Source organism: Schistocerca piceifrons, chromosome 3 (assembly GCF_021461385.2).
Source record: "Schistocerca piceifrons isolate TAMUIC-IGC-003096 chromosome 3, iqSchPice1.1, whole genome shotgun sequence".
Lineage (NCBI taxonomy): Eukaryota > Metazoa > Arthropoda > Insecta > Orthoptera > Acrididae > Schistocerca > Schistocerca piceifrons.
Window position 1 is genome coordinate 368207903 of NC_060140.1, and position 24181 is coordinate 368232083.

A 24181-nucleotide genomic window follows, 5' to 3' on the forward strand; every position below is an offset into this window, starting at 1 on the left:
TGATTCTCTTAAGGAACATCTTGATTTCATTTGTGTGATCCAAAACCTCTTCACTGATTGTGAGGCAAAGGTCTTTCTGGTCTTGACTCATAAGCCATGGGTTGAACTTGGCGGCAACAAAATGCATTTCAAGATTCTGCATCAGGATTTCATGACATGATCCAACTGAAACATTTTATTCTCCTGAAATCTATCAGACTGTCAGCCTTCAATTGGTATGCACAATTTCATTGATGTTACTGATAAGATCATCGGGAGTGGATGTCGAAGAATGTCCTGAATGTACGTCATCTTTAATTTCCTTCTGGTGATTTTTAAACCATGTGAGTCATTTGTAACACTGAGTAAGGCTTAAGCCTTCATCACCATAGGCTTCCTGCATCATTTGGAGTGTCTCTGTAAAGGTTTTCTTCAGTTTCATGGAAAATTTAATGCATTGCTCCTCTAACACTGCCATCTCGAATTTTGCAAACTGTGTGACATAACGTCCTACTCAGTACAGCACTGAACAATGACTAACAGACATACAATAATGGATCTTCCAGCAGTTACATATTAAACACTGTCGTGTGCAGGGATGTCAACTGCATTTCAACCAATATACAATTTGTGTGAAATTATGAGTGTTCTGGAAATTTTTGAACAGACCTCATACAGCTGCAGATGTAGCTGTAGAAAGGGCTCAAAAACTGATGAAAAAAGAAAGAAATGTGGTTTAAGAATCAATTGGGAGAGGTATATAAGTTATAGAAGCTCTGTGTTCCTATCTGCTGCCTATGAGAAGAAACTTTTACCTGACAGCACTAAATGCATAATGTTGTCACAATGTCATTTCTGGAGTAGCAGTTTATCCAAATGGCACCATCGATAAATGACTGTCACTGAGCATATGTGTGTTCATAATACAGTTTATGTGGCAACAGTGTCATTGGTTCACATACCTCCTGCCTAAATTGCTGCTTTGTTACTGTACAGTAAACTTTTAAAGATCAGTGAGCAGTTGCTGAAGCATATATGCTATTTGGCTAAAAGTTTTCGATTTCTGCTGACTGTAGACTGGAGCAAGCTGCAATAGTGAAGGAAGAAAGGAAGAAAGATGGTGAAGATATGTAATTTATGTGTCTCTCCTGCCAGTACTTTTTCTGCTCCCAAGTTTCATTTTGTATGAACGTCTGTGTAAATTAAAAAGAAATCTCCTATGATTGATGAATAATATTACAAGAGTTGTTAGTTATTGTACACACAAGCAGTTAATCTCTGTCCATCTAAGTAGAAATCTCACATAAACAAGTGTATGTCCTGCCTAATTGGTAATCTGCTGCACTGTTCAAGCATCTGCAGTCATAAGATCACTGGAACATCCTGTCAGGTATTTTGTTGTTATTCTGGTGTGAATGAAACTCTGTCACACACTGTGTGCCCTATAGTAGTACACCAGTGTACAGTAGCTGCCATGAACAATAAGATTAAGATTTTGTTTTACTTTTATTTTTTATAAAGTTTATATGATTTGTAATTTATTTACTTTAGTGATATTTTTATTTGTTGTGTGTAATATTTTTCATCATTGTGTTTCATTTAAGTCACATTTTAAATCATAGCTTATTTATATTAATAAATTCACAAAATTATACACATATCTCTGAATACATTGTCTGATACACAAATGTCACAGGATAATAAACAAATGATGAAGTTGCAAATATTTTCCACATTTCAGTCTAAAAGAACTAGGTCATCTAGATTTTGTACCTTCATTTGGTTTAAGATATATAGATCACATGGCAACAATGACATACTGGTACTTATTCTGTGAGATTAGTAGTTTGTGTATTTATTGTGTAGAAATACTCTATTGAATATAATTCTGATCAACTACAAAAAACAGTAATCAGTTGATCACTTCATTACAAAGTGTTCCGGTTGTTTCTTCATATCTGAATAAATATTGCAAATTATATCTGTTTGAACCTGCTGATTGTATTCATCCCTTGGTCTACCTTTACAATTTCCCCCCCCCCCCCCCCATATGTTCCTACCAAATTGATGATTTGATGATTCCTTGTGATGTCAAGATGTATGCAATCTACCCTTCTGCTAGTCAAGCTGTGTCACAAATTTCTTTTTTTCCCCAATTTGATCAATACCTCCTCATTAGGTATTCGATCTATGCATCTAATCCTCATGATTATTCTGTAGCACCATATCTCAAATGCTTCCATTCTCTTCTTGTTTGAACTGCTGAACATCCATGTTTCAAACTCACAAAAGTTTACACTCCAGGAAAATACCTTCAGAATAGTCTTTATAACACTTTAGTTTATATTTGATATTAAAAATTCCTCGTTTTCAGAAGTTCTTCTCTTGCTCTTGCCGGTATGCATTTTATAACAGTTCTACTTCAACTATCAACAGTTATTTTATAGTCCAAATAACGAAACTCATCCATTGCTTTTAGTGTCTCACTTTTTAAACTAATTCCCTCAGAATCATATGATTTAACCTGACTCCATTCCATTGTCCTTGTTTTACTTCAGCTGATGTTTATCTTACAACCTCTTTTCAATACACCATCCATTCTGTTCAATTGCTCTTCCAAGTCTTGAGCTGTCTCTGACAGGACTGCAGGAGGTCATTTTCAGATATCATTTTTTTTTTTTATTTCTTTTCCCTGAACTTTAATCCCTTTTCCAAATTTTTCCTTTGTTTCCTTTACTGCGTCCTCAATGTACAGATTGAATAACATTGAAGATATGCTAATACTCTGTCTCCCTTTCTTCTCAACCGCTGTTTTCCTTTCACTTTCCCACTCCACAGCGTAATTTCGATAAAAGTTGCAAACAACTTTTCATTCCCTGTATCTTATTTCTACTACCTTCAGAAGATCAAAGAGAATATTCCAGTCATCACTGTTAAAAGCTCTTTGAATATACAAATAATGTAAACATAGGTTTGTCTTTCTTCAACCTTGGTTGGGCCTTAGTGCCTAGAGACAGTAGTCATTTATGTGTGAATTTTTCTTGTGTGAATGTGTGTGTTTCCTACTTCTGAAGAAGGACTTCATCCATAAGATGAAATATTTATAGCATTGTTTTTCATTGAGTCTGACTGTGACTCAGTGCCTCTTCTTTGTGGTGAGTAGCAATCTATCCTTTCCATACCACTGGTATTAACTTTCATCTATAAATACCCTTATTTGTGTTTGCCATCTGTTTACTGGACGTTACATGTGAATCTGTGCTCACTTTTTAGATCACATAAATAGAGCAGTTTCTTTTCTTAAATTACAATCCTGTTAGTGGATCCAAATATCTGCTTAAGGCACCTACTGCAACACAAGGTAGCACTGGTAGGTTGCAAAGGAGCATTTAATAGTACCAAGTAGGAGTTTACTCTCATCACCCTATTTTTTACCCCTGCTTAGAAGAGAATGATGATGAATGGTCATAGAGAAAGGAAAATAAACAAATAGAAAGCAACTTTTGTTTAGTTAAACTGAATGTCTCATCGTATTTATTGTAGACTTTTATGTTGAGTTCATACATACTGTGCCCACACAGCTCTATCATTGGGTAGAGAAAATAAATATATGGTGCTGGTGACAACACGAACAGTCAACAAAATCCAAGTAAAGGTGCAACAAAGTTCCTTGGGAAATGGTTATAAAGTGATTTAAAATGAAACATACTGATTAAATACATCAGTGCTAAGCAGAATAAAGGCTGTCATGTTTCAAGGAATCTAAAAATCAGCATAAATGAGTAACAGCTATTGAACATTTATCATGTACCAGGTGGTTATAACGAAAGTGCATCTACTCACAGATGTCCAGTGTGAGCAATAATTATCATATGGCAGTGAAACTTGGTAGTTATGCTAAAACATTAATGTGGGACCAATTTATAGCCGGCCGCGGTGGCCGAGCGGTTCTAGGTGCTTCAGTCCGGAACCGTGCGACTGCTACGGTCGCAGGTTCGAATCCAGCCTCGGGCATGGATGTGTGTCCTTAGGTTAGTTAGGTTTAAGTAGGTCTAAGTTCTAGGGGACTGATGACCTCAGATGTTAAGTCCCATAGTGCTCAGAGCCATTTGAACCATTTTATACTGGAAAAGACTAGTTCTAATTTTGTTAACCAGTTGCAAATATCATCTGCATACTGTTTGTATGACAGTATGACATCCACACTTTTGTTTGACAAGTCATAACATGAGTGAACAGTATGGCTATCAAGAAAAGAGAACATATGCTGATCGTGAAAGCATTTTATGTGAACAACAGCAATCACAGTCCTGAATTGAGAGAGTATGGCTGACTGAAAGGTTTGAGGAGAGGCCCTACATTGTTAAGTGGTTTAAAGAAGATGATAATGAAATTGTAAGCACAGGTGAGCTTTATGCGGAACCTGGAATGGGAAGATGTCCCATCCTGGTGGTAGTTATTGACGAGATCGCTGTTGCTGTCACTGATCATGCAAAATTTGGCCCAGGTAGTGTTAGTGCTTCTACGATACCACAAGAATTGTCTGTCCCATGGTCAACAGCGTGGAAAGTTACATGGTCTACGTTAGACCAGTACCTGTACAAGATCCAGAGAGAGCAGCAAATGAAACCTCATGATCCACCACAATGTTCTGAATTTGCTCTTTGGTTTCTGGCTTGGATCAAAGTTGATGACATGTGGGTGGGAAATATTCAGTGAAACGTCAAGGCACATTTTACACTACAGGTTGCAGTAAATACACAGAACTGCTACACGTTGGATATTGATAACCCTCATGTTGTGCATGAAGAGCCATTGTGCTCACTGTATGTGAGTGTGTGGTGTGGATTCACAAGCACCTTTATTCTAAATCTATTATTCTTTGAAGGAAATACACTTAGAGGGCATGTCAAGCATACTGTAACACATGCACACTATCGAGACCTCCTTATACAGCACATGACTTCAGATTTGGAAGAAAACAACTGTGTGGAAACCATTGTTTTCACGCAAAATGGGGCAACAACTCATATTGCTTGCTCAGTGATAGCTCTGCTTAATGCAACCTTCCATAAACTTGTTATCTTCAGAGATTTTCCAGTTGCATGTCCTGCTGAATCACCTGATTGGAATCCATCTGACCTTTGACTCTGGGAATACCTATATGAATGTTTTGACCGGGTACACATTCTGTTTCTATCCACTCTGAAAGCCGGTCAGTATGCAGGAGCACATTGCTTAGATTACAGTGGAACTGCTGCAAACAACTGTTGATTACATCACTTTATTGATGCAGCATCTTGCTGATGTCTCCAGTGTCCATATTGAACAAACTGTGCAGGTGGCAGTTAATAATAAAATCAACATTATTCCTTTCTCACTTGTTTGACCTTTTCTACCCACACCCCTTTCCTAATTCATTACATATGGAAACATTGCTATATATCTTTCTTGCATTTCTTCTGGCATAAATTGGTTCCACATTAACACATTAGCATATCTATTAAGTTTCACTGCATTGATAATTACAGCCCACAACTTCTGTGAGTAGCTGCACTTTAATTATAACCGCATGTTATGTTTTAACTAGGGTGGCCATTTAATTTTTGTTAAAAAACAGGACTTTTTAAGACGTTCAGAGAAAAGTCTATGACAATTAAGGGGAAAAATGCATTGACAAAATTTAATGGATGTACACGTTTGCTCTTTTCTTCTCAGTAGGGCCTGCAGAATATGTTAAAAACACTGTACACATTTTAAGCAAAATATGTAAAGGACATACTATTAACATTTTGGAATAATTGGAGATATACACTCATATGAAAAATTTCCTGAATGACTTACTCAATCAACAAACTGACCTGAAACATAATTTCTGACCATGAGGAAGGACAAACATATGAAATCACAGATAATACATCCACAAAAAATTTTAACCATATAATAACATGCAATAAACAATCCCAAAGATAAAAAGTCTGTAAACATATAGCATCTAAGGACCCCAACTGTCAAACTGCTGTCAAACAATTATTATCATGAAAAATTCATATTATAACAACTATGTGATTATAGTAACAATATTTCACAACAGGAAGCTCATAGTAAACCCGAAGATGCCATATGATTGTCAACTTCACCTAGATTTAAGTAGAAATATCTATAAAACTATGTCTTGATCATAAGTAAGATGTAAATGAGATTCATTATTAACAACATCCACAGGTGCACTTGAAAATGGCACTGTAAGCCAAAACAGGCAAGCTTGATGTGCATAAATATCTAGACACAAGTAAATAAATATTACACAGCAGCTACTGAAATTGATTTCTGTAAAAACAGAAGTTTGTCTTTGCATCATTCACCCAGATGATCCCAAATGATTTTTTTACAATTGTTCTGCTGCCTTATCACCATACTTTTTACTTTTATACTTTTTACCAAGAAGTGCATTTTCATAGGCCTTCAGGCTTTCCCAGTGAGGTGCTATCTTGGAAAATTGGGATTTCTGCAGGTAATTCACATCATACTTGCATTGTATTTTGATCACGTAACTCACAGTCTTCATCAGGTGTCCTCTGAGCCCTCAAGGAGCACCTGATGAATCTCGTGGATTATGTGATTGAAATATCATGCAAGTTTGATGCGGATTACTGGCAGAAAACCTGATTTTTCAAGATGACAAGTGCATTTTTCTTTGAAAACTCAAATGGTGTTTCTTTGTCTTAACATGATTCACAGTACCAGATCTTCCACCATCCAATAGCAAAGTTTGATCTGCACAATTCACATTCTACAGTTTCTTCACTGTCTATGACAAATGTAAACTCAGTTTTTACATTGATGTTAAAACAGGACTTTCATTTTGGCGTGATGAAACAGTGAACATGGTTCAGTACCAACAACAGTCAAAATGTAAACAGTAAAAAAATAAAGACTATACAGCAAGTCCTACAAGTGGCGCTTCATGTCCCATATACTTGAACAATGCACAGCAAATTGCAAATCTCAAACATTCGGTAGTGTAATGTACTTTAGCCAAGCAGAATCACAAAAAAGTGGGACATTTGAGCATCCTCAAAATAACAATATAACGTTTGGGACAATGGGAAATTTAAAAAAGGGACTGTCCTGGCAAAAATGGGATGAGTTGACACCCTAGTTTTAACAGTTGTGTAAAAATTATCTCTTATTGTCAAAAAAGCATGCAGCAGCTGAGTGCACTTTCAGAATTCAACCAAGATTCATTGGGAATCTGTCACTTAATGCAGTTATCTAAACTACAACTTAATACTGCACCTATATTATAGATACACTAATGTGCATTAAAAGAAATGTAATTGTGTCTTACTATTGTACTCATACAAACCAAATTCACTGTAGTCAGCCATAAAAATACTTTGACAGTGAGACAAAATTTTCTCAATTAAAGTACTTTTGCCAATATTAGTACGGTACCACCAAAAAGACATAATTCATCTTTACACACCTTTGCTGACTGAAAAGCCTCATTGCACCGTTTAATAACTTACCAGCCCAGCCATGGTACTATAAATGACACTCAGTAAGCTGGCATACTTTATCTATCTTCTGCTCGAATGCTTTATAATACTTCTTAATGAGCCTTATTCACAGTCAATGGCTAACTAAAAATGGATTGGTGTAATTCAACAATTCTGTCCATTTAGTCAACCCCCTTAGCCTAACATTAAATGACACCGTAGATGTGTGAAGAAAATATTTTGCATATACAGTCACATTATAAGATTACAAGGAAACTAACATATGATTCTTGAAAGGCACATCCCGCATAAGAAGTACCCAGATTTTAAAATCCCCAAGTGGGTTTTTAGTGATTATTGACAAATGAACAAGAGAACTTATAATGTTGCTTGATATGATGGATCAATGAAACTAAGAGTCTAATCTATCAGTAAAAGTCCAAAATATGAAAATACAAGATTGAAAATTTCTTCTGTTATGGTTTTATGTGATATTTCTAATAATTTATTTGGTTGGAGGTTTCAATCAGTTATGATTCCTGAGATTAGTCAGCATTAGCAAAATCATTCAAAACTATAGAATTTTCAGCTAAGGATGGCAGTGTCAAACAATATGAAACATAATGAAACCAGAAGGCAAACAATTTTATGAAACCTATACTCTGGGACCAGCACCAGAGTACAGCTGATTAATAATTATGTCTGTTTGGTGCTCACAGAGTAAACCATTAAATTACATTCACTGGTCTTCAATGAATATTAAGATAATAATGAGGTAATAGTTGATTAACATATAGACAGATTCATATGTGCTCAGAATATACATATTCATATCATGAAAATGCTAATATATGCTATGCATTTATTTCTGCTACAAATTAATAAAATTAATTCAAGGTTACTGTCTTTTTTCTTTCATCTCTCTCTCTTCCCTCTCTCTTCTTCTTCTTCTTCTTCTTCTTCTCCTCTCTCTCTCTCTCTCTCTCAAAGATGTCTCATTAAGCCAAAAGCTTCCTCAGGCTACATATAATATAGAGGGTCTCCCATAAAGAATGCAACTTTTTAGTGCTTAATAGCATACAAATTTATTTATGAAATTAAATAATTTACATGTTATTGCATTGCATGCCACCTGTGATTATACGTGAAATACGGTATTACTCAGATGCTATCCATGACTCTGCAGCCACAATGTCACTTTTTTGATGAAATTTTCCATAACTTTCCAGCATACTTACATCTCTAGTTCTGAAATTATATGCTAAAACTTGGCCTTGAGCTCTGAGAGTGATTGTGGACTGCTGCTATACACATGAGATTTCAAATACACATATAGAAAGAGACCGCTAAATGTGGTTGGCCAATTCAGCCAACACTGAAGAAATTTCCCAGCCTAGGAACCTTTCTCAAACAAGTCCATTGTAACAATTGATGTGTGATATGGCAGCAGTGTGTTGTTGAAACCAATCTTCATCATTATTCACATGATCCAGTTCACATCACAATAAACTCTCTTAAGATATTGTGGTAGTGTTCGCTGTCCATTATTAATGCATTTCTGGCACCATCTTAGAAGAAGAGAATCAAATTAAACACTCAGCCCAAATGCTACATCTCACAGTCACTTGTTGTTGATGTAATGACTTCTCCGCAATTACTTAAGGGTTTTATGTGCTGCAAGTCCTGTAATTTTGCTCATTGATGAAGCCATTCAAGAAGAAGTACATTTCATAAGCGAACACTATTTTATTTATGAACTTGTTCCCCTTTCTTTGCTTTGCAAGCACCCATGAGCAAATGCTTTGCACTTTTCATAACTGTTTGGCTTCAGTTTTTGTGTCAGTTGAATTTTGTAGGCTTAAAGGTACATATCTTCTTTCAGAATTCTTTGCATATTAGTTCTGCGACTCACAGCAATATTGTCACTCACGATGGCAAATTTTTCTGCAGAATGACTAATGCAAGAATACTTTGAAAATTTAAAGTCTATAATCAAAATCTGTTTTCTCAAATTCAAATCTCAGCACAGTCCATATATTCAGTGCATTACATTACCCAAACACTCTGTGAAGTTCACAAACAGTCACAACATTCACCACATTTATAATAAATTTTCACTATGATAGCATGCTGTTCCATCATGTGGCACTCCTCTGCTACCACAAAGAAAACAAATGAAAAGCATGCAACTTTCAATGCTCCCAAGTTACTAGAACTGAAATGGCGGGTGTTTCAAAAGTTACATTCTTTGTGTGTCACCATTTAGTATGATGCCTATATACAAGGTGAATCACCTAAAACTTGCACTACAAGTATTACGGAAATGAAAAGTGCTATTGATGTGTGGTTTTCATATAGCAAATTGGTTGTCAGGAGCTCATGTTATTAGCCAATAAATAGATTGTAATAATACTTATAAAATTAATTTTTTTGCAAATGTACATTTTTTAAAAATAAAACAATGCATATTGGCATTAATAAACCCAAAAACTGGGTTAAATTAGAATGTCAGTGGTCTTTGTCAGAGGATCCTAGTGTGACTCATTTATGAAACATCATATCTTTAAAAGTTTTCACAACAGCACTTGTATAGTGCATGTGGTAGCGCACGCTACATGTATTCTGATCAGTAACAAAACAATTGACCCAACCATCACTGCTTACGATCAAAATAACCACAGCAGTGGCAATACACACTTCTAGTCTGATATGGAGCAAATGCTGCACAGGTGCTAACATTTCATTGGAGGTGTCAGCACAGGCTGCAGTAATACATTACCACATTAATTGAGTGTAGTTGGTAAGTCCTCATAGACAGTGTTTTTCAGATGTCCCCTCCCCCCCTCCCCCCCCCCCCCACCCCCATAAAAAAATGTTTACTGCCAGCAAATCCTGGGAATGGGCCAACACAGGTACAGTTCCCCTGTGTCCAATCCAATGATTTGGAAACAATTTGTGAAGACATGCTGTAGTACTTCACGCACTATCGGCTGGACAGTCATCGTGTAGGTGTCAAGGTTCCGCTAGTCTGCAGAGGAACATCTTCCAGCAGCTATGGAACATCATCTGTTAGGAGACTGATACTTGTGCACATTCAGTGTTCCATTTATTAAGTATTGGCCTATGAGCTGATAGCTATCCCACACCACACATTTGCACTACATGGACGCAGTGTTCCACCTGAAAAAGCCAGCTGGGATTGTCAACAGGTCAACAGTGCATGTTTCAGTGGTTTACCTGGCAACGGTTGGTAAATGTGACTTCATCACTATACAAGATACATGGTACATCCGGAGTACCCTGTTTTAGTACCCATGTACAGAAGTTAACATGATTCTCATAATCGTTTCCATGCTCCTCTGGATGGTGAGAGATGTGATAGGGATGGAACCTATGTGAATGCACAGTGTGTAGAACCCTCACCTGACTCATGCCACTTCTCATGCAATTCCTTCTGTTATGATGTATAGGTGTTATCTACCACTTTCATGTAACTGATTGAAGAGGCTGATAAATAGCTGCCATGATGGCTGACGTCAATTGGGATATCTTGCTGCATACACTGTACAAGAATGAACTTCATTCCTTCTACACACTCCATACACCATGAGAATGTTAGCTTTTTCTACATTTTTAAAACCCATTGTCCATTCATGACATACTGCTTGAACTGTCACATACTAACTGACTAGCAAGTCACAGTGCACCCAAGGAACACCCAAGCACAATGCAAGCAAACATAACAACATTGTATCTAGCATCTACACAGGTTGAATGGCACAAACAGGTGTTGATGCGGAAACTTTTCAAAATACATTATCTCATAAACAATCCAAACTAGAATCCTGCAACCAACGCCACTGACATTCTAATTTACCCTACTTTTAGTTTGTTAATGTCAATAGGCACTGTTACATTTAAAAAAGTGTGTGTTTGCACAAAAAATACACTTTCTAAGTATTATTACAATCTATTTGTTGGCTAACAATATGAGTCCTTGACTTCCAATCCATTCTGTGGAAAATGCACATCAATAGCACTTCCCATTTCCAATATACTTGTGGTGCAAGTTTTACATGATTCACTCTGTGTACATAGGTGACTCAATTGAAATTTTACATACAGATGGCATATATTTGAGAGCTTAAAGTAAAGGGTTTATCAAAATGCATAAAGATGTTTTTACATGCCTCCCCATTTCACAAATGGAAATGATGTCTGGTATATAACTTACCCTACCATGCTAGTATCCACGAACTTTGTCTATGAAATTCATTATGACAGCCAGGCAAGACCCAGGTCCATTTCATCACCAACATGTCAAATTTCCTCCTTTAACTCATGGTGAATATTTTAGGGTTGAATGATATACACCGGTCATTTAAGATAATTCCAAAGAAAAAACCATAAGGAGTCACATGAGATTGGTGATCACTGTTGGTCACTATTATGTGAGATGAGGTGAACCAGAAACTGCTCATTGAGCAACTCAATTGCTTTGCAGGAAGTGTATAGGTGGCATAGCTCATGAACATCCCTTCAATTGAAATGAGGCCGCAAAAAACCTCTTGTCATCACACAGTATCATTAATTGTCAGCTTGCACCACCTCAACTTCAAAAAAATAAGGACTGGTGATACCATCTGTCCAAAAGTCACACCACACCATTTTCTGTGGATGCATCCACCTCTCTTAAATTATAAAAGCATTTTCTGAGCCCTAGATACAGCAGCTCTCTTTATTCACAAACACATTTAAGTGGAAGTGCACCTCATGATTAAAGAAGAGGTTCCTCATAAAACCATTTTCTTCTCATCATCTTCACCCAACCAAATATTGATTTTTTCTCATGATCATCTTATTTCAGCTGCTGAGGTAACTGAATTCTGTAATGTTGGCAATGGATATTACACCTGAGAATTTGCTGTACTGATGTGTCCCATGCCTAATGTGAAGAACTGACTTCACTAGATTAATAGCTACATTGTCATGAACCACCACAATTTTCTCCCCATATCAACTCTTAACATTCACTGTTGAACCTGTTTCATTGAACTTTACAATAAGTCTGCAAACTGTGGATTCATTAGGTGCTTCACTGTGCCCTAGAATTGCATGGAGATACTTTACAGTTATTGTTTAACTGTCTCCATTCTGATACAACGTTTGTACTATTAGCACAAGCTGTGAAACAGTAAGCTGCTCCACACAATAAACTGCTGCACGTAATGCAGAAATATGAGAAATTCACACTGATGCAATAATTTGAATGTTTCTGGAAAACAAAATGGTGCACAACAGTATTGTTAAGTGAAAAAAAAATAACTTCTTGAAGGACCCTTTACAACTGATTTTTAAAGTATAGAAGTTGAAACAATAGACTATGAAGGTACTTAAATCCCTAATGCTATTGCACGGAAGCTGCACTGATAATCTGGTACAGTATTACATATCTCACCTGAGCACAAGGCAACGGAGTTTGAGGCATTTGACACGCAAGATGTCTATGGCTTTTTGGCTCTTGTCAGAAAACCGTAAGTTCTCTGGATCCCAGCGTAGCTCCAGTCGTTCCAAGTTCGGACAGTTATTAGCTATACCATCCATTAACTGATCAACGTGGATGTTTACTCCTAGGCGCTCAGGGGTGCCCATAACAATGATCCTGAAATAGTAAGCCTGCTAAAATAAACAGTGAATTTGAACACAAGAAAGTTTATGCATGTATGGGAAGCTGAAGCAGAGTAGATCTCTGGAATACTATAGACCTGCATTAGTGAATTTTAAAGAAAGAAATGGCTTCCCTTAGTAAAACCAGTATGCTGATGAGGATGTTTCCATTATTTATGACAGCTGCCATTATTACACATCAAAATATTTATGGCTGTAAAAAATTAAAAAACTAACACACATATATGTACATATTGAGAAACTACTAACAAATTCAGGAGTCCTTTCATTTAATTACTCTCTCCCCTGACAGTTCTTCACAACTATACCACTGCCTGAGGCAAATGAAATACAATGCTAACATTAGTGTTGATATTTGTTTTTTGCACAAATTTGTTCAAAAAACTGGAACTTCAATTTGTGATTCAAATTTAAATGCTTTAGCTTTACTTATTAGTTCCATTATATTCTTATATGTTTATTGTTTCCATTATTTTTCCAAAATAAGATATAAATCTGGAAATATAATATACTAAGTCAACAGAATAATATCTATGTTTGATTAAATAAAAATTAATTAAAGGTCATACACATGATGAATAACAATTTTGGTTATAATGAAGAAATGTAGTATTCTCAAGGAATGAGATATACAAGATAATCACATATCATTGAATATTCTCATGTTCATAAATGTGAAGGTTTTACTTGGTAAAAACTTTCTAAAGCCAAGTTTGCATAAATATGTCTCTGTTTCCAATAACTAATTTCAGCAGACTTTGCTGTCTTCTCCAGGTATTCAAAATTCTTGTTACAAAATGTGTTTGAAACGTGTTACAAAACATGAGTTTGAACCCCATCTTAAGTTGTCACGTTAGTGAATAAAATGTAGCATTTTATACAAAGGCTTGTCAGAAATAAAATATTTACAATCAAAAGCATCTTGTGCACATGACACTGTTCATATATGTAGCACTCATAGATGACTGTTACATCATACACTACTGGCCATTAAAATTGCTACACCAAGAAGAAATGCAGATGATAAACAGGTATTAATTGGACAAATATATTATACTACAACTGACATGTGATTACATTTTCATGCAATTTGGGTGCATAGATCCTGAGAAATCAGTACCCAGAACAACCACCTCTGGCCGTAGTAACGGCCTTGATACGCCTGGGCATTGAGTCAAACAGAGCTTGGATGGCGTGTACAGGTACAGCTGCCCATGCAGCTTCAACACAATACTACAGTTCATCAAGAGTAGTGACTGGCGTATTGTGACGAGCCAGTTGCTTGGCCACCATTGACCAGACGTTTTCAATTGGTGAGAGATCTGGAGAATTTGCTGGCCAGGGCAGCAGTCAAAAATTTTCTGTATCCAGAAAGGCCTGTACAGGACCTGCAACATGCAGTCATGCATTATCCTGCTGAAATGTAGGTTTTGCAGGGATCCAATGAAGGGTAGAGCGACGGGTCGTAACGCATCTGAAATGTAACGTCCACTGTTCAAAGTGCCGTCAATGCAAACAAGAGGTGACCGAGACGTGTAACCAAAGGCACCCCATTATTTCACGCTGGGTGATATGCCAGTATGGCGATGATGAATACACACTTCCAATGTGTGTTCACCGCGATGTCGCCAAACATGGATGCGACCATCATGATGCTGTAAACAGAACCTGGTTTCATCCGAAAAAATGACGTTTTGCCATTCGTGCACCCGGGTTCGTCGTTGAGTACACCATCGCAGGTCCTCCTATCTGTGATGCAGCGTCAAGGGTAGCTGCAGCCATGGTCTCTGAGCTGATAGTCCATGCTGCTGCAAACGTCGTCGAACTGTTTGTGTAGATGGTTGTTGTCTTGTAAACGTCCCCCATCTGTTGACTCAGGGATCAAGACGTGGCTGCACGATCTGTTACAGCCATGCGGATAAGATGCCTGTCATCTCAACTGTTAGTGATACAAGGCCGTTGGGATCCAGCATGGCATTCCATATTACCCTCCTGAACCCACCAATTCCATATTCTGCTAACAGTCATTGGATCTCAACCAACGTTAGCAGCAATGTCGCAATACAATAAACCACAATCGCGATAGGCTACAATCCAACCTTTATCAAAGTCAGTAAAGTGATGGTACACATTTCTCCTCCTTACATGAGGCATCACAACAACGTTTGACCAGGCAACACCTGTCAACTGCTGTTTGTGTATGAGAAATCAGCACATTGTAGGAGTCACTGCGTGAATGCTCTGAAAAGCTAATCATTTGCATATAACAGCATCTTCTTCCTGTCGGTTAAATTTTGTGTCTGTAGCACATCATCTTCATGGTGTAGCAATTTTAATGGCCAGTAGTGTAAAAATCATAATATATAATAAAATGCACAGCAGCACATCTGTTTACATTAGCTAGACATGTTCCAATCAGTGATGATTTGACTTAGATAGTGCATTTGGTACAACTCAATGAATAATGTGTACATTTTACCCACTAATATGACAACTTGGCATGATGTTCCAACTTACAATGAACACATTTTGTAAGAAAAATTTTGAAGAGCAGAGGATGACAGCAAAATCTTTTGAAATCAGTTGTTGAAAATAAAAAAAGTATTTATATGATCTCGGCTTTAGAAAGCCTTTTATAAGTCATGTATTCAACTTTATCAGAAATACAGGGTAACGCTGTGTTTAACCAACAAACAAAAACATACTATTTATAAGAAAAAATGCATTGTTCTGTGTCATCTTTGACATGACTTCCAGATAGAATCCCAACCACTGAAGTTTAGATGAGTACTGATACAAAAGTATCCCATATATGGGCTTAAACCATGATTCAGCTTCTTTTGTGCCTCTAAATCAAGCATAAAATAACATTGAAATGGAAGATATCCATGAATATGAGAGACACATACTTTATATTTCAGGCACTATATTAATGAGCACTGAAGATGTACCTACTTGGCATTTGTGAGAATGGGAAGTACTGACATCCACAGTTGATCAGTGATGTGAGGCATTCCAGAGAGTGCTATTCCCCACAGCTGATGTCCATGGCGAGAAAGGAATTTGTGGAGAGCATCATCAGTCAAATTATCTGAGCTGTCCAAGTCCAAGGCAATCAATGAACGTGGATTTCCAAGTTCCATGTATGCCTTCAGAACCTGGAAAAAAATCTATTGTTAATGAGTATGTACACACACAGACACACAAACACACACACACACACACACACACACACACACACACACACACACACATGTGCAGATAAACAGAGACACAGAGAAGACACAGACAGAGAGAGATAAAGACAGAGAGTTTTTAAATCAAAACACCACAGACAAGAGCTGTTGTGGTCCCTTACACTTAGGAATAATGTAGATATTTTCCAGATGTATCAAAACTATGATTATATCTCCATAATGAGATTTTCACTCTGCAGTGGAGTGTACGCTGATATGAAACTTCCTGGCAGATTAAAACTGTGTGCCGGACCAACACTCAAACTCAGGACCTTTGCTTTTCGTGGGCAAGTGCTCTACCAACTGAGCTACCCAAGCACATCTCATGACCTACCCTCACAGCTTTAATTCTGCCAGTACCTCATCTCCTACCTTCCAAACTTCACAGAAGCTCTCCTACATGCCTTGCAGAACTAGCACTCCTGGAAGAAAGGATGCTGTGGAGACATGGCTTCTCTTTTTGCAGCCATCAGTATTCTGATGCTTAACTCAATTACATCTCACTGGCCAATTTTTGCTCAGCTTTTTCCCTCCAAAGTGCACAGAGACTCTTCTGCGAAATCTGCAGGTCTAAAACTCATAGGGTATAAAATATGTCAGCCAATGTGACCAGAGTCTTAAGAATGTTTCTCACATTAACTTACTCATATTGTTCTGTAGATCACAGTACAAGTGAAAATGTTTTGGGTTGTTGAATGCATGAAGGAAAACATTACTCAAGAAAAACATTTCTTCAGTATGGTGCACAAAATTTTACCTATCACTGCTGACAAGCTGCTTAGGAGATACTACATAAGGACATTTGTTTCACTCCATTTACTCTTTAACCTGTTTCTTCATCTCACATTACTTAGTTGTAGTTTATCAACTAATAGGGGCATTAACATGAAAATGAGACAGATGAAGTAAACTGTTTATTATTTCAAAAGTCATCACCCTAATTGGTAATACATTTATGCCACTGTCAGACAAGATGGTCAGTGCCCAGGCATGCACTTTCCTAATCATCTGAAGCAAATTGATGGCCACAAATGTCTTTCTTCAGGGCTCCAAAAATATGGAAATTGCATGGGAAGATGTAGAGACTGTATGGAGGGTGTGTAAGGGCTTCCGAGCAAAATGTCTGCAGTGTAGTCGAAACAACCTTGGAAATGTGTGCTCTGGCCCTGTGAAACTTCTGCTGCTGCATAGTCAAAACGACCTTGGCAGCATGTGAGTGGGCCCACACATACCAAAGGTAGTTTTCCCAAGGTTGTTTTGACTATGCTGCAGAAGTTTCATTGGGAAGCCCTTCATTTTTAATAAATTGACCATCATAGTCAAATAGTGCACTAGCATTGGGGTAAACATGAATTATTTTCAGCCCAAATAAAAACTAAAAAATATGTAACAATTGCTACAAATTTGAAAAATTTACTGATCAAATCAAAGTGTAAAAGCCAAATAATATGGCCTGAAGATCAACAAATGTTGTATGGCTGTCAGGTTATTAATGCTTATTTGGCATCACTCAGAGGACACATAAAGGGCAATTTGAAGGTAACTCCTACATACATTACCAGCAATCATTCTTCTATTGTCCATAGTATTTGTTGATTTAATAGCAGCTTCTGATATTGTGTGGGGAAAGTGAAGTTTCTAACAACAATCCCCTGTAGAATTCAAGTTCAACTGTTCAATAATATTCTCTGTGACAGATATCTCCAAGTTATTCTACACAAGGCATTAGTAACCAAAAATTCTGAAGAATGGACTGCTACAGGGCTCTCTACTTACACTACTCTACTCACTCCAATTCTCTTGAGTTTATATACTGCAGATATTTTTCACACTGACAACAGGAAATTTACTTCTGCAGATAGCTGCTGGTAACTGAAGAAAGTCCATAGAGGAAGCAAAGGATATTGACAGAAAATTCTCAGTCTTGTGGAAGTGCACTGCTCTGCAAAACTTAAAGACAAGCTAGATAAAGTAATGTAACATATTAACTACTCAGTGGAAATGAATGAAAGTGCAGGAGCATGTTGTCAGACACTTCTCAATTGTGCACAGAAAGCTGGACATCACATGGCATGAGGTCAGCATGACTATAATGCCAAATGGAGCTGGACCTGCAACATAAGGTAGTTTACAATGATTGACCACATCAAACAGTGCAGCTGGAGGAGCTCTTGAAATGAGAGGATATTCAGTGAACTCACTGGTCTGCCCCTTCCCCTAACTCAAATCCCATTGATTACATGTGGGGTGCATTGACAAGACACACTGCAGTAAATTGACATGCACCAATGACCATCCAGTAGTTGTCAACCATGCTGATGGAGGAATGGAATACCATACCACAATAACTCCTTGTCAACCTTGCAGCCAGCATGGGATCAAGTTGCACAGTGTGCATTGCTGTACATGCTCATTACATGCCCCATTAAGAACAATCTCCCACCTTCTGTAATGCCCAAAGGACAATCATCAATCATGGAGGCTTCAGTGTGATCATTTTCTTTGAATGAAAGTGTCATTTCTGTTTATCTCATTGTGCATTTCTCTCATTTACCTTCTGCACTATATTGCAGCAGTTCTTCCTATGTACAGTCGAAGTTTCATTGTGCTATGTTACTTGGCAGTGACACATCACGTGAAAGTCACTTTTCTCACCTGTGTATAAATGGCTCCCAGTCCCACACAGTTCTAATGGAACAAACTAACATTACCTGCCTGACAACTGTACGTTACCTATCTGACAGCTGTATGTTACCTACCTGACCATGTGCTATTCCGATCTCTCTCAAGAATACTTCTGTCCATAACTTAAAACTGTGTCCCCTGAATCTAGTAGTTACAGAGAATCTCTTGTGTCCTAGTGCACCCCCCCCCCCCCCTCCTCCCCTACCCTTTACACATCGTGCAAGCAGAAGCAGTTCAGCTAGTCTGGCTTTCTTCCTGCTACTCAGGTGCAGGCCTTGGACATCTGAGCTTGGACCATTGGCATTAGCACAAAAGATGATGATTAGCATTTGCTCTGGTCCACCTACCACATCTGATGACATGAATTTCTCATTAGTATTTGCATAAATATAGAGTTTTATATTCTGTTACATAATATACCACATCTACTTTCACATATTACAATGTTAAATCAGCTGTTGATTCAAGTAAGTTTACCGACATGAATCTAACACATTTTACTCTTGGCTATTCATATGCTGAAAAAACAAGATACCCATTGAGTGCAAAAGGGAAAATACAACACCAGTATTTAAAGAAGGGGATGAAAAGAAGTGTACCAACTATAGAGTGATCTTGCAAAGGAATCAGGGAAAGAGGCTGAGAACTATCCTATAACTTGAATAACAGCAGTCTGGATTTAGGATTAACAAACAACAATTGACCTTATTTTTGCACTTGAAAAAATAATGGAAAAATACTGAGAGAAAAGAAGAGCCCTGATAATCGTGTTCGTAGATTTGGAGAACATGTACAACAACATGTCAAAATAAAAATTCTCTAACTACAAAAATGCAGACACTGCAAGATAATTGTGAGTACAGTGTAAAAATAAAAGATGGAACATCAAAGTAGTTCAGAACAAGGAGAGATGTGCAACAGGTCAGTTCCCTTTTACCAACACTCTTCATCACACTTGTGAATACTATAATGAAGGCAATCAGGGGAGTAGAGAAAGAAGACCTAAATGTCCTTTTAGTTGTAGATGATATCACCATTTGGGGTGAAGCCAGCATGGAGGTGCAGAGGAAATTGGATCTGTGGTTGTAAAGACCAAGTTCAAAGAGTTTGCCCCATTGGAGGTTCGAGTCCTCCATCGGGCATGGGTGCATGTGTTGTCCTTAGCATAAGTTAGTATAAGTTAGATTAAGAAGTGTGCAAGCCTAGGAACCAATGACCTCATCAGTTTGGTCTCATAGGAACTTACCACCAAATGTCAACTCAAAGAGTTTGAATTAATTGTGAATGAAAGCAAGGCGATGGCAATGTGAGTTAGAACAATACCCATGCCATGTAATGTATTTTTAGAAGGGAACAAGATCAAGATTGTGAATAGTCTTGTACCTCTTGGTTGCGTTGTGGCAAATAATGAGAGTATCATCTTGAAGTTCTGAGCAGGGTAACCAAAGCGCCAAAATTCTTCAGTTTAGTATGAAGTCTTGTCTGTTGTTCCTCTAGGAGCTAAGTGACTATGTTCAGAGCTTTTCTTCTATCCATCACATTCTACAATTTGGAAAGCTGAGTCATAATCAATGACATGTAAGACAACTGCAAGTTTTTTAGATAAATTTCTTTAGATCTGCTCAATAAAAGAAAAAGGGAGACCAGATCAGTAATGAGGACATAATGAGAAACCTGCCAGAAGTGACAATGGACAAAGGGCTGAATGCAGCAAGACTGAACTGGTTTCAGTATGTGAGATGGATGCAGCTTAACAGAACTTCCCATAGGGAAGGAATTTGCCAAGCTGAAGACCAATTGGGCAAAAGCGGCTGGACCACATCAAAGAAGACCTTGAAAGGAAAGGAGTGGCATGGGATGCTTTGGTGAGTGTGGAAATTTACCAGGACAGAAACAGATTAAGGCAAACTGTTCAGAGGCATACCAATTGGTTTGCTGGAAAGATTCCCAGATAATGATGATGTTTTTATTATTGAAGATATTCTACACCATAAATAATCTAAAATAAAAGGAATAATTTTTAAAAATGAACAAAAAATAAAAGAAAAAGAAAATGCTGACTGGTTCCATATCTTATATCCAAGTAACTCTCCTCCTATTTGAATCAATGGAATTTGTAATAACATGAAATACAAAAACAAATAAATATAAATAAAGCAGAAACTCTTTGTACAGCACAAACCATACTGATTATCAGTGAATAATAAAACTGGTTGCCGGCCGGCGTGGCCGTGCGGTTCTGGGCACTACAGTCTTGAGCCGAGCGATCACTACAGCCGCAGGTTCGAATCCTGCCTCAGGCATGGATGTGTGTGATGTCCTTAGGTTAGTTAGGTTTAATTGGTTCTCATTTGACCAACTATCTTTGCCACTGCATGGAGTGTTTCAGTCCGGGTGTCAATTAAAGTGAATCTTTGACAAGAAATATGTGTGTGACAAAAGTTGCAGAAGAACTGTTGCTACAATTTGAAACTGTATTACAAAATAAAAATGTAAACTAAAGCTATTTGTGCAATCTAGGGGCAGAAATGGACAGGTTTGTGCATAGAAAAGATATCGATTTTCATGCAACAGTTCTGTTGGTGTTTCTATTACTGAATTAGCTTGACTCTTATAAAATAACAGTTGTTTCATATCAAACAAACTCTGACTAAAACCTAAACTCTGTCCAAACAGGCCATGGATGGTTCAATGGTACTGACCAACCACTGTGTCATCCACAGATGATAAGTGTCACTGGATGCAGATATAGAGAAACATGTGGTCAGCACGCTGCTCTCACATCCATTGTCAGTTTTCAAGTGCAGAACTAGGAAAGTCCCTTTTTTTGTGGCGGCGTTCGTAGCGACAAACAATTCGCTGTAGAAATGGCTTACGAAGTCACCGCCACACTTTTAATAGCGGGCCGACTGGTCCGCTGGAACAGTGAACAGAAAGATGAAAACCCAAACACTCTGATTAAATAAAAGTCGGTACTTATCTTTATTGACGAAGATACAGAAACACAATAGTGAACTCCGTGTCTACAGAGATCTGTCTAGTTCGAGTCGGAGCGGCTAGGTCAGCGTCGGCTGACGACAAACAACAACTCTGCTGCGATGAACACACAACTGACTAGCAAGTACACAATTCGGTGGCGAGTATACAACTGAGCGGCGAATACAGAACTATGCTAGCGCTCGCGACTCCAGCGCTTAAGAACCAGAAGCCAGTGGTGGCGGACGCAGACTTGCGGCGATTTGCTGTCTCGCTGGCGCTGCTTATGCGGACAGCGTCCGGACTTTGATGCTGCCAACCTTTTGGCAGCGGGCTCGGGTGGCATTACTGGCTAGGATATAACACCTTTAGCTGGAAAATAATGGCTCTCAGTGTTCATGATGTAAGGCAGTACACATATCTCCACTCCCTTATTATTAAATTCATTTCTACTACCTATATTCTGTGTCAACTGAATTTAATAAATCTATATCAATTGTTTCAGTTGCAATGCACCTATTGTCATATATTTCAACAGTGGAACTTAATGACACAATGAATTTGATTCATTGCCTTTATGAGTACAATTCTGTTCTGTGATCTCTGAAAAAGGAGTTTCTGTATGTTGCAACAGGATCTGAATCCTTCTGAAGCACACAGTTTTAGTCCCCCAGCAAGAGTCATTGCAGTTAAAACTACAATGAAAAATAAAAGTTTAAATGGAGTTCAGTAAAGTTCACATTATGCAGTTTTGAAGCCTCAAATAAAATTTTATCCAGTTGTAGCTAGAAAAATAACTGATAGTGATTTACCGAATCATTAAATCCATTGATCTGGCCAGCAGACAGAAAACGTAGTCCGGGAATGCGTGTGAGCATATCAATGAGGCACTCGGTTGACAGATCTGTTGCTGTTATATCAAGTTCTTGAATGTTGGCCTTCTCCCACTCCACTTGCATCACATGTTCACTCTGCAAGCCTGTTTTCAGACAAATATTTTTCATGCTACTGATGTCATCATTAACTTGTTTAAAATAAAACAAACTATATCAAGCCACTAATTTTTCATTGTAACAATTGTGTATAAATAATATACTTTAATGGTAGTAAATTTTACAACAGAATATCACAGTAGTAACTTGACTTGGCTATGTTATTAATTTCTGAATTGATCTGACTGGGAACAATTAACTGCTAATTCAGAGGCATAAAAAAGTTCACTGGCTGAGCAGATGTATCTGACTACATCTGCACTGAACTTGTACATAATATTTACTGCTATTTAAAACTTTTATGAAATATGCTTAAGTATTTTGGAGACTGGCAGATAATGTACCATCACACTTACTGACTGTTGGCTGCACAGTCTGACATGATGTGAAGATTTATTCTGTGTAGTCAGTGATCTGTTTTCCAGACTATTTTGTCTTTACTCTGAATGGAAATTACCTGTTAACTCATGCCTTAGGGTATACAAAAGTGAATACATAGCAGTGCATTATATCCCCACCAAAGCTGCACTTCAGAAAAGGAAAATACATGGCTGATGACAATTAAAACACATGGAAAACAAATACAAAATAGAGAAAAAAACATAGTTAATGTAATGACATTATATAAATCAATGATGTGATTGGATGTGAAAAAGGAGTAAATAAAAATTATGAATTCTAAAGAAGCCTAGTATTATTTTAGTAACTATGGAGAGAGGAAAGAAGCTGAAAGAAATATCACAAACAGACTGAGAAATGAAGCAAAATATGGAAGGTATTTTGAGAAGTAAAGTCCAGTCCAGTTTTGAAGTAACCAAATTGAAAATCATCCTACACACATTAATAGTAAGTTAATAAGCAAAATGCACCAGTTATACTGCTGGGGATATTTTGTGAAATGCATTGGTTTTAGTTAGTAGACACTGCTGCTAATGTTCATTGTCACACAAGATTTCAAAGCAGCAATAAAGTGACTGTAAAATGTGATATCATGTGAAAACATTAACTAACAAAATACATGATTCTCCTCATGTGCAGTGAAATCTTTGGACATATCTGTATACTTAAAGTTCAGGTTATATTTTATGGGCAGTGCCTAATTTGTAGTAGTAGATAGGAAACT

General features: G+C 37.5%; 1 protein-coding gene across 4 annotated transcripts in view; it reads right to left on the reverse strand.

Annotated features, from left to right (window-relative positions):
• LOC124789502 (F-box/LRR-repeat protein 2) overlaps positions 1 to 24181 on the reverse strand; it is a 551725-nt gene that overhangs the window by 21531 nt on the left and 506013 nt on the right. For all 4 annotated transcript variants that reach the window (XR_007016125.1, XM_047256886.1, XM_047256888.1 and 1 more), the window contains 3 exons: positions 22879 to 23045; positions 16125 to 16327; positions 12940 to 13143 (listed from right to left, as the gene is read on the reverse strand). Coding sequence is in view for 3 of the 4 variants with exons in the window: in XM_047256886.1 (XP_047112842.1) it covers positions 12940 to 13143; positions 16125 to 16327; positions 22879 to 23045 (574 nt within the window). In the remaining variant the exon portion in view is untranslated. The remainder of the gene's footprint in view (positions 1 to 12939; positions 13144 to 16124; positions 16328 to 22878; positions 23046 to 24181) is intronic.